Source organism: Argentina silus (assembly GCF_951799395.1).
Source record: "Argentina silus genome assembly, chromosome: 2".
Classification (NCBI taxonomy): domain Eukaryota; kingdom Metazoa; phylum Chordata; class Actinopteri; order Argentiniformes; family Argentinidae; genus Argentina; species Argentina silus.
The window spans coordinates 23,839,208-23,850,979 of NC_139656.1; the positions used below are offsets into that span (position 1 = coordinate 23,839,208).

The following is an 11,772-nucleotide window of genomic DNA, read 5'->3' on the forward strand; positions in this document are numbered from 1 at the left end:
CTCTCTCTCTCTTTCTCTTTCTCTCTCTCTCCTGCTCCGTCCCGGGCTCTGCGGCCCGCTTGCTGAAATATGGTTTTTAATAAAGAGGCTGGACGGTAAACGGCCGCTCCGCCAGCGATAAAAATGAAGGATCTGAGGCCCTTGGCGGAGGAGCGTCTGGAGGAAATAGGAATGCAGTGACACAGTGCTCTCGTCTAGCAGCCTGGCCACTCTCATAGCACACTCTCTACGTGAGGAGCCGGCACACCTGGACTAAATGGAGCCCCTGTGTGTGTGTCTGTGTAGGTATCGGTATCAGAGTGTGTATTTGTGTGTGTGTGTGTGTGCACGCATTATGTTTGTGATATATGTGACATATGTGATATATGTGTGTGTGTGTGTGTGTGTGTGTGTGTGTGGCTGTGGCTGTGTATGTGTTAACTGACTCCTCGCTCTAACAGTAGGTCAGCTTTGTTTCCATTATTCCAAAAAGCCATTTGAATTTCATTTGAGTTGAGGAAGCAGCAGGCTACACACCGGCCTGGTTGGGAAGGACATATAACTCATTTGCATTCAGAGCCAGTGACCTCCTCTTCGACAGCCCGCATAGAGAGAGAGAGAAAGAGAGAGAGAGAGAGAGAGAGAGAGAGAGAGAGAGAGAGAGACAGAGGGAGGGGAGGGAAGAGAGGGAACCGGGGGGGGGGGGGGGGGGGAATGAAGGGAGAGTTACAAGGAGAGGGAGGGTGAGCTGAGAGGTAGAAAGTACAGAGGGTTTTGCCTGAGTATTTCCTCTCCCTCAGTATTAGTCAAAAATAGGCATAGTGTCCTTTGTGGTTTCCTCTGACTGTAGTGTTGGGTCATTCAGGGTCTGAGATAGAGGTACCAGATGGGAGTAGAAGAGGATTAAGAAAAAGTAGGATATGTACAGGGGAGAACTGAACAGCTGGGTATCTAATACATGTCGATACTGGATGTACATGGGAAACAATTATGTTTGATGAACTACTAAACCCTCATTCTCTCTCTCACGCACACGCGCATGCCAAGCACAGGCGCATTCCAAGCACGCCACGCACACACACACACACACACACACACACACACACACACACACACACACACACACACACACACACACACACGAGTAAGCATCCAGAATCTGATCCATGGGGACAGTAACAGGCCTTCTTGAACACTGACCCCTAACAATAAGTGACAGATTTTGACAGGAACACAAGCCACATGTTAAAACACACTCTCTCTCATTGGTTCTCCAATTCTCTAAGGATTAAAGGACTCAAACAAACACACACACACACACACACACACACACACACACACACACACACACACACACACAATACAGTAGTTCAAGCAGGACACAATGCCTTAACTTCTTGTCAATCACATAATACATAATACTAATAATATACATCAATACAGACCAGTGGTGGACACTGCAATGACTGTCATATCCTGTCCCCATGGTATTTCGAGAGCGCTTATACAAGACGTACAACATGACTCATAGTGCCCTATTTAAACAGTGTTCAGTGTTCAAAGTACGGCGTCCATTTACAAAATGATTAAATGCAATTAGCCAACAGGGTAAAAACATATCGGTCGGCCAGCCCGAGCCACATTTCTGTTGTGTTAACGGTGCCCCTCATTTTCCACCTCAACCCCAAAGATGCTTCATTCCAAAGGCATCCCCCTTTTGTGTACATGGAATGAGATAAACCTTGAGTTTTCTGGGCTAATTAGCCGGCGTGTGTGCGCAGTAGCAGAGGTGCGGCTGATGTATTCAATGTCTCATTTCCCCCGCAGAAGAATCCTGATCCAATTTTCACCAGATCAAGGGCTGCTGGGATAGCAAAAATAGAATAATTTGTTTGAGGTTTGTTCTTGCATCAAAGGCAATTCACACGATAGTTCTTCTGCAGTGTCAACTGCTATTTATTTATTTATTTATTTGTTCATCTCACTCCCCCCACCCCCCACCCCCCACTCCCCCCCCCCCCATCATCATCTGAATCTACATTTATATTATATACTCGAGAGCTTCAAATGACTATTGAGCAGTTACCATCTTTTTTGTTTGGCTGTGAAGTGTATTGATCGGATTAAAACGGAAATTAATTTGGAATGCTGCCAAGATGTGCCCCAGTGGATTGTGATGTCACATCCTTCACAGCAGCCGTGGGATTGTCGTACTGTGCCTCTCTGTTACACATGCCTCATATGCAGAGAAAGGTGCATGTAGGCTTTAAAGCTGAATGCACTGTATCTATGCTCATTACTTTTATGAACTGGGTTTTAATAGCTAATGGAGTGAGAAGCAGAGTGCCGTGTACTGTACTATAATCTCGGATCCCATGGAGAGTCTGACTTAGTGAGACTACATGTAATACTACTGTAATGCTACTAATCATGGAGAATCCAGAAAATTAGGTTTACTCAAAACGCAGAGCGTTTTTTTCCCCATACTTCATCAAAGTATCCCCCATAGTTCATCAAAACGGGGTCTAGATTGTGAAGTCAGTGTTTTAGCTGTCATCACCATGGGTCTCTCTAAATGTGTGGACAAGTGCTTTTGTGTCAGATCATTTTTAATAACGTGGCTCATGTTCAAGATCACCTGCTCGTTAGTTTGACTGAATAATCAACAATTTAGACAAATGTATTTAACAAGTCCTGATTAAAGTGGACAAACTCAAGTAACGGCACTTAATTCTTTTTGGTTTTAATTAGCGAAAATAAATACTTAGATAACACAGTGAATAGTAGGGCCAGAACCCATGAAATAAAGGAGATAGTAAAAGACAATAGCTCTTTCTTGCTCTACTTAAAGACCCCTGTCACATTAAATGAAAGAGAGAGCTATAGACCCCTGTCAGAACTAATCAATGCAGGTAGAGATGGAACAATCTGCTGATTCAAGCTGTTCTTATTAAATTGGTTTGGAGCAGATAGAGGGACTACTGAAGGTAGGGTTCTCAGGCAATCATTTACAGTGACTCCTGGGATCAAGTGTTAACAACAGGCCAATATATAGCATGTGAACTCAGTGGTACTGTAGACCGGGAGTGGACTTATCATCTGTGTGAAATGCAGCAGAATCTCATCCTGCTCCTACAGGCCCATCAGGCTTGCTGGCTCCCAACCAGGGGTGAGTTTCCTAAAAGCTTAGTAGCACTAGGATAATCTTTTGTCCATTGCCTAAAATAGACTTAAGCCAAATATAGTTCCTGTTACCGCAAGGGTTCACATGCATGGTATTGCAAGAATGGCTGACTGAGCTCTACAGAAGCTCGCTGAAGGGTCCATGCGGACAAACACACACATCCCTGAAGAGGTGCAGAGATACAATCTTGAATCCTGAAAAATTATTCAATATACGTAAAGTAAGTGCTCCTAATCCTGATGAATAGATTTCCCTCATATGAACAAGGAATACTGTCTGAAACCACATTAGGGCTATACTATAACTGATGCTCAAGATTCAGCAGACACATGAGATTTCCAACACCAGGGCTGAGATTCCTTAAATCATTCAAGTGAATGCCTTTGATACAAGTAAGCCCACTGGGCAGCCAGTATATGTTAATGTAAACCTAGAAGTCTCACAAGTATGTTTAAAATAACTTTGATTTGAACAGGAAGGTGCTAATATTGTTTTTTTTTAGGAGCACACAATGGAGAAACAAACAAAGCCCAGTTGAGTCAGACAATAAAGATTCTCTTGTGTATACATACGATTCATCTATTTGTTTAATTAGAAGGACATCTTTTTTCCTTTACTACTTTGTCCTAGATTTGCTGTCGTCCCCTGCCAAGACAAAAAGTTTCGGTAGTACTTCCTATTACAGCACGGAATGAAGGGGTAATACCATGGTAATAAGAACGCAACAATTAATAATAAGATCCACATGTAATTACTTATTGAACTGCATGGTAACACTGATGTAAGTAATTCCTAAGACAATCATGATTACGGATAATTACTGGGTTATTACAGTACATAGAAATAAAATGTGAGCAGTGTGGCCTGATTTGAATACATTCTGAAATAAATTCTCTGTTACCAAAGAAGACTACCGGCAACTGAGTAACAGTGGATTCAAAGTTATTTTGAAGGTATTGTCTCTATCCTGTTCATTATTCCACTAATCAACTGGAGTACAATATAGACTGGTTGCACAATAGCAACATTTCTTTTATTTCTTTTTTTGGGGGGCTTGAACCTGAAGTAAGTTCACAGACTATATTTTTGATGAAACAACTTCACCGCTCTATTTTTGGCCTTATTGTAAGCTTTTGTGTTATAGTAGTTGAATGTGTACTGGGTAAGAAATGGTAGAACAACTTCAAAAGTGTGCAGAAGTAAGTTCATCACAACTACCAGGTAATTACTGCATACCAATGGGGTAAAAGGTGTGACGTTTGTGACAGTACTCTTCCAATGGTGATGCCCCGATAACCCTTAATTTCAGTCTAATTAAAGTTTCGTTTCAGGGTAACACACCACATACTTCATAACATGGTGCTGAAGGGTAAAACTATGGTAACAGCTTCATCTTCCATCCCAGATTCCCGGTCATTTCAGTGTTACTGTAGTCTTATAGTACTCTTAGTCCAGGGTAACACACCACATCATTTGAAATACAGTATGGAAGGGAAACAACATGGTAACAGAGCTGTAACTGCAGGACGGTCTACTCTACTGCAGATTCATTCCTAATAAGAACCATATGGTCCTCTGTGGCTCAGTTGGTAGAGCATGGCGCTAACAACGCTTAGGTTGTGGGTTCGATTCCTGCTGGGACCATATATACTGAAAAATGTATGCACTCACTGCAATGTAAGTCGCTTTGGATAAAAGCGTCAGCTAAATGGCATATATTATTATTATATTAATAAGCGTTGGTAACTACACAGAAAGAACCTGGAAAGGTGGAGGTGACAACATCCTGTTAACACAAATCATAATCTGACTTTTAACACTTTATTTCTATAAATAACCCAGTAATTAACCTTCATCGTGACTGTCTTATAAAGGAGTTTACATTGGTGTTACCATGCAATTCAAGAAGTAATTACATAGATATATGGATCTGATTGCGAGAAACTAATAATTGTTACCTTATTATTACTATGTCATTACTCCTCTATTCCATGCTGTAATAGGACACTGTGTTTCCATGTTCTGTACTACATGCTGTCATTGAAACGCCTAAACATTCTTGAAACTACGGAGATACCAGTTCCACAATGTGGACAAACATTTGTTTTGTGTTTTTGTACCGTACAGTATGATTCAGACATGCTAACTACAGCTAATAAGGAGACGTTATTGGGGGAAAAAAAAAAGGTATTGTGCACTGTCTGTGCAGAACTGTAAGTACATCTAGAAAACCCCTCAGACTGAACAACAGACAGTCATGGAGGCTGACACGAGTGTAAGTGCTGTTATTCTTTGGTAATCTCATGGGCGTCAGTTGGCCCAGGTTAAGAGCTCTTGTTTCTCTGATTACATCTCCTGACTGAATGATCTGAATGATACCACTCCATAAAGATGCTTCAACATCATCTCCACTCACTGGGATAAAATACCAGTCTCACCGTGACATGAAAGAGAGGAGGGGAGTGGAAAATGAACTCTGTCCTGTTCCTTTCAATGGTATTGTCTTCCTCTGGGAGGTGAGGGCCAAAAAGGGAGTGATAACTGACTCTCTTCCGTGGGTGTGAATCTGGGAGCTGGCCTTTGTCATGAGGTAACTTTAATCTACTCCATACCTGGGGTGACTTCCCATCCCTACCTTCCATAGACTAGAGCCCCCAGCCCCAACACCACTAGACTGCCCCAGCATTTTTATTTAACCTGCATTTATCCAGGTTAGGTGATAAAAGAGATTTTATTTAGAGATAAAATCTGTTTTCCAAGATAGACCTTACTGGATGTTATCTATCTGGGCTGATGTTATCTATCTTCACCCCCACTACCCCCCTGTACAAGTTTCTCTCGTGTTAATAAAAAAATAAAAAATCCTTCTTCTAGCATTGTGACTGCCTATGGCCCCTGGTCTGAGCACTGATTACTTTATCTTATGATGACTGATGGATAGATGATTCACTCGCTTAAACAAATGTATTTGTTGTAAGTCGCTTTGGATAAAGGCGTCTGCTAAATGCCATAAATGTGAAATGTGAAATGTGTGGAGCTGGACTCACCATCCTCAGTGGGCACGTAGACGTTGAGGTACAGGCAGTCCTCGCTCTGGTTCTGCACGTAGCCTGCTGCAGCATCCAGGTTGTCAGTGAACCACACTGGCAGCATGATCTCGGGCAGCACCCCGTGCACGTTCTGGGGGCACACCGCGGCAAACTGGGTGGCGTTGCGGATGTCCTGCCATGAGCCTGGCGCTTCGGGGGGCTGGAAGCGGCGCTCGCCAATGGGCGGGGTCGCGTACGGCACGCCCAGGTACTGCTCCACCGGGCCCAGGATCTCGTTGTTGAGCTCCTTCCTGACGCCCCGCAGCTTGCCGTAGCCCGTGGTGACCATGGGGTGTTTCCCCAGGTCAGCCCTTTGGCATGAGGAGAGTGCCAGGCGCAGGGCCAGGCCCAGTAGCCACACCAGGCAGGTGTCAGACATCCGGCGAGGGCTGGAGCTCCGCGTCCCACCAGAGCCCTGCCGGCTGGGGGTGCTCACGGGGAAAAAGGACATGTTCTCTGGTTGTATATATGCCCAGAAAACAAAACACAGCAAGGAGTTTAATTGTGGACAGAAAAGGGTCAAGAGAGGACCTCCAAATACCCCAAAAAGAGTAGATTGTAGGAGATACTGGGAGAAATAGGTATCTGGAGGGGACGGGGAGGGGGGCGGGGCGGGGGGGGGGGTGTTGGTCAAATGCAAAAGTGCAGAGTGCGTTTTCCTAGCATGGTGTGAGAGAGCAGCCGTAGTGGGGGGGAGAAATGGGGGAGCATCGTCAGGTAGACTCTATGGTCTGGTCCATCCTCCTGTGAGCTCCTGATAGGCCAGCTGCAGTCTGACAGCTCCCACAGTCAATGGGCCACACCTGGGGGAGACAGAGGAGTCACAGGTTATTGTCAAACAGTGTACAGTTTGTGCGGGTAGACAAGTCAACAACTCTGCATAAACATCAGTCACATTTGCATACAAGCATGCAAGATTTACATGAAATCACTAGCATATTGGTGCTTCCGGACAACCCCATGAACACATTTTCACATTCACATGTTAGTCTTAAGTTACAGCACGCTGACGTGCAAAACTCTCGCCAGTCGCCATGTAATTGACTTGACTCCTCAGAGAACACGACAGCAGTAAACGCCCGTTGACACATCAATCAGGGGAATAAAATAGTGTGACACCTCCCCTAACCCCCCCCCCCCCCCCATTCTCCAGTGCATGTGTGTCGGCTTCCCCCACACGGTTGTGTTTCGTTGGTTCCTGCCTCCTCATGGTTCCACTCGAATGGGCGGCGCTAATCTCACTCTGGCTTTTGGGAGATGGAGTCATTTAGGCATGACAAAGGCTTTATGTGATGCTCACTGTCTGCTGAACACACCCCTTCCCTCCACCTCTACGCCAGCCAACACCTCCTGCAGCCTCGCCACCTGATGGGAGAAGGAAAGTGGTGGCATACGATGCTACGACACACAGAGAGATGACGATGGCAGAGGCACCCGGCTGAGGGAACGGAAAAAAAGAGCCTGCCAGCCACCTGGAGAGACAACTCCATTCATCACCAAGCATCTGACTCCATTTGAAGACAGCCAGGCTGTCTGTAACAGTGCCTTGTTGTAAATGAGACAGATATACTGAATGAGTTTAAATTGACTCCAGTCTGTTCACATTCAATCTTCGAGACACAGCATATACTGTGTGAACCAAAAGCAGAGGAATATATTTCTGTAAGTGTGCATTCAAGTTCAAGGGACAATTGCATGATCTATTTCCACAAAGCTACCAATGTAGATTGATGATACTCCATCTAAACTGTCTCTATGATAATGTTTATATATTAAAAAAAATGAAATGATACACTTTTATTTTCATGATTTGAATGACATTTATCAAAAACTCTGATAGCTACAACACACGTCAAGAGGAGAACAGGCTGAAAGGTAGCCAGTATGCTAGCTGCTCCATAGTCACACAACTAGCGATCAGCATATTCAAAATACGCACGCAAAAAAAAAAACCTGATTCAGATTCACTAAATAAACCATCCGACCAGCTACTATCCGACATTTTAATGTCGATTGACAGCTGTCCATCACTCGGGTCTAGCGTGGTGTTTCCGAATGGAATAAGCTAGCGAGCAAGCGACAACAACTCCATCAACAGAAATCAAATCAAAGTGTGTTTATCATATGCACAGGATACAGACGTACTTGGTACAACGAAACAGTTGTCACGAGCAACCTCTCAACAGTGCGGCGTAAATATACGTTTAGGAATAAAAAGAGAAGAACAACAAACACAGGCAGTAAAGTACTAAATAAGGCAAAGTAAACCACTAAATACATTCAATAATAATAATAATAGACAGTCAATCAATATTACTGTAGCCTTGGATATGGTGGACTACATACAGATACATATTATAAATAGCAGGGCAATGATGAGGAGTGTGTGTCTGTGTGTGAGGGCATGTGTACGTGATGTGCTGGGGTGAGTGCAGTAATGTGAATTGTCTGTAGTGCAGGTGAGCAGCAGATTGTCTGTAGTGCAGGTGAGCAGCAGATTGTCTGTAGTGCAGTTGAGCAGCAGATTGTCTGTAGTGCAGGTGAGCAGCAGATTGTCCTGCAGTTGAGCAGCAGATTGTCTGTTGTGCAGGTGAGCAGCAGATTGTCCTGCATTGAGCAGCAGATTGTCTGTTGTGCAGGTGAGCAGCAGATTGTCTGTAGTGCAGGTGAGCAGCAGGTACGGTAGTGTTGCTGGGCAGCTGGGGGAATCAGTTCAAAGGTATTTTTGCTTGGAGGTAGAAGCTGTCTCGGAACATGTTGGTCTGGGAAAGGATGCTCTGGAACCGTTTGCCAGACTGTAGCGGAGAGAACAGGGTGTGGCAGGGGTCTTTGATGATCTTCCGGGCCTTCCTCAGATTGCTGGAATAGAGGTCCTCTATGGCGGGGAGCTCACTGCACGTTTTGCTCAAATCAATGGTCAAATCGGGTGAATGTCCTTATTTATTTCAATGTATGTCATTATTTTTGCTGAAGTGCCTGATCAGTATTGGCTGATAACTTGCAGGATATCACCAGAGCCAGGGTGTAAAAGGGGCCATGCTAAAAGCCTGCGAGCTGTAGAAGTGATTAACAACAAAAACTAATTAAAAGCTGATGAAGAATAAATAAATCACAGGGTATGGTCAGATGCTGAGTTGTCTTTATTCTGAGTGCCAAAATACATTTTCAATGTATTCAATAACGTCTTGTCTATATGTCTGTATGTTGTGGGTTAGGGTTAGGATTCTATTGGGAAAGGGAATGTGTGATTTTGAGAGGGAGTCGCTCAGTCTGTCTTGGACCGCCAAGTGGAGAGGCAGTGAAGAGAAGCAGGTGCCAACCGATCCTCCAGATGAGGATTTACACACAGAGGAGAGACCTATAGAGACCGATATGCGATATCTGTGCCAGTGAACAATTAAACCTCCTGTTTTACAATACAGCCTATTAAAACAATGATGTACTATGAGGGTTATGATCACAGTTGGGCAGCTGGTGAAGCCAGGGCACATCTTAAGTGTGTCATGTTGCATATGAGGGACAGATATCACGATAACACATGATCTATTCTGAACTTGGGTGAGAAGGATCTTGTCTGTGTTGGCTGAAGATTCGAGTATTGATCGGAATAATTATCTGATAGGATTCAGAACTCAATGGAGTTGATGCTCCAGTGTTAAAGAAAACAAGGTCTTAATAGTGGTTAATATAATGGTATATGGGATGGGTTTCGAACCTAGGTCTCCCGCATGGACAGGGCAAGTGTCTACCATTAGGCCAAGAGGGAATCCACAAGGTCTGAGGGGCGACACTTGAGTTTTCAGGTCTCAGGCAGGGCTCATCACAAGAGTGTGCTACCAAATCATCTCCACTTCATATACTGTACATGTTTCTACCCTATGTTCTAGGTGTACTATAATCACCATGGCATCCAGGTATGAATTACCATGGTAATGAGATCACTCTGTCTTCCCTCTGATTATTGGAGATCCTAAAATGTCTTTATCCATGCATATTTATCAGACATAATTAGGGCCTGCATATCGCTCTTGGCTAGGGGGCTGAAATTAGGTTTCATAAATATGCATTTGTTTTTTTTTAACCCTGCATGCTCATCTGAAAAACAAATCAAGACACAACAAAACAAAAGAGCAAATGTGATAGATCGGATGTGAGGATGCGTGAAAAGGATGCAAATAGGGAGGTAGAGTTGTGCAGTGCAGTGGCCACATCTTCAGAGACCCCACCCATTTACATTTACATTTTACATTGATGGCATTTAGCAGACGCCTTTATCCAAAGCGACTTACAACAAATACATTTGTCTCAGTAAGTGAATCATCTATCCATCAGTCATCATAAGATAAAGTAATCTATGCTAGGACCAGGGGCTATTGGCAGTCACAATGCTAGAAGAAGGAAGAATTCCCTTTTTATTTATTTATTTGTTATTAATTTATTTACAGTAGAGAAACATGTACAGGGGGGTAGTGGGGGTGAAGCGGTCTTTAGGGGGGACAGTTAAGATGTAGCCTGAAGAGATGGGTCTTCAATCTAAGATAGGTAGTGCCTCCGCAGTCATGACAGCAGTGGGAAGCTCCTTTCACCAGCGGGGCGCCAGGACAGTGAAAAGCCGTGACCGAGTACCGTGGCTGCTGCATCCACGTAGAGGCGGCGGTGCCAGGTGGCCAGCCGAGGTGGAAGAGCGGAGTGATCGGGCAGGGGTTTGGGGGCTGACCATTGCTTGCAAGTAGGGAGGGGCTGTTCCCTTTGCCGCCCGGGAGGCGAGCACCAGGGTCTTGAATCTGATCCAGGGTCTTGAATCCCCAGTTTGAACCCCACTTCTAAGAGAACTGGACCACAGGAGCAGTTACTGTATACTACTGGCTAAGCGTAAAATGCTTACACAACAAGCTGTGCCATATTATGAATATGAGCACAGCTGGAGAGCAATATTAGGCCAGCCACATTGCTTCTCCCTACCCATATTGATTCATATAATGTATACCACAGCCCAGAGTGCATTAAAGCTTTCATAAAATGGAAAGATGAATAAATGAGAGGGTAGAATGTCGTAATGAGTCTTTTTTTCGGGGTCTATGCCATTGACAATTGGAGAAATACAGATTCAATCATTCCTCCTTGACCAATCAGCAAGCTGGAAAGTTGCTACTGTCGTTTCATACGTTATAGGGGATTAGAGCAGTGCTCTATTGTGTTATGGGCTGGTAATCAGAGCATTGACTCCATAGCGACCCATACCATGAGGCTATACGCTGGAGATGGCAGAGCTCCAGTGGTTTCAGACAGCATGATAGATTACCGACCCAGAAGCTGTCAATAAGAAGTGCTTACATTTCCTCTTCAATAAGAGCCCAGCAGCTCTTTATGTTGCAGGGGGCAGATGATCTTAGACTCTCATCCCTACACACAAGCACGCACGCACGCACGCACGCACGCACACACATACACATACACATACACATACACATACACACACACACACACACACACACACACACACACACACACACACACACA

The 11,772-nt window shown here is 44.4% G+C and overlaps 1 protein-coding gene across 1 annotated transcript in view; it reads right to left on the minus strand.

Annotated features, from left to right (window-relative positions):
* The window catches only part of nlgn2b (neuroligin 2b), a gene marked incomplete at both ends in the record, with an annotated part of 32,077 nt that extends 25,374 nt beyond the window's left edge, over nt 1-6,703 (minus strand). Inside the window, one exon of the mRNA XM_083665152.1 lies at nt 6,211-6,703. Coding sequence (XP_083521278.1) covers nt 6,211-6,703 — 493 coding nt within the window. The remainder of the gene's footprint in view (nt 1-6,210) is intronic.
* Nucleotides 6,704-11,772: the final 5,069 nt, after the last annotated feature.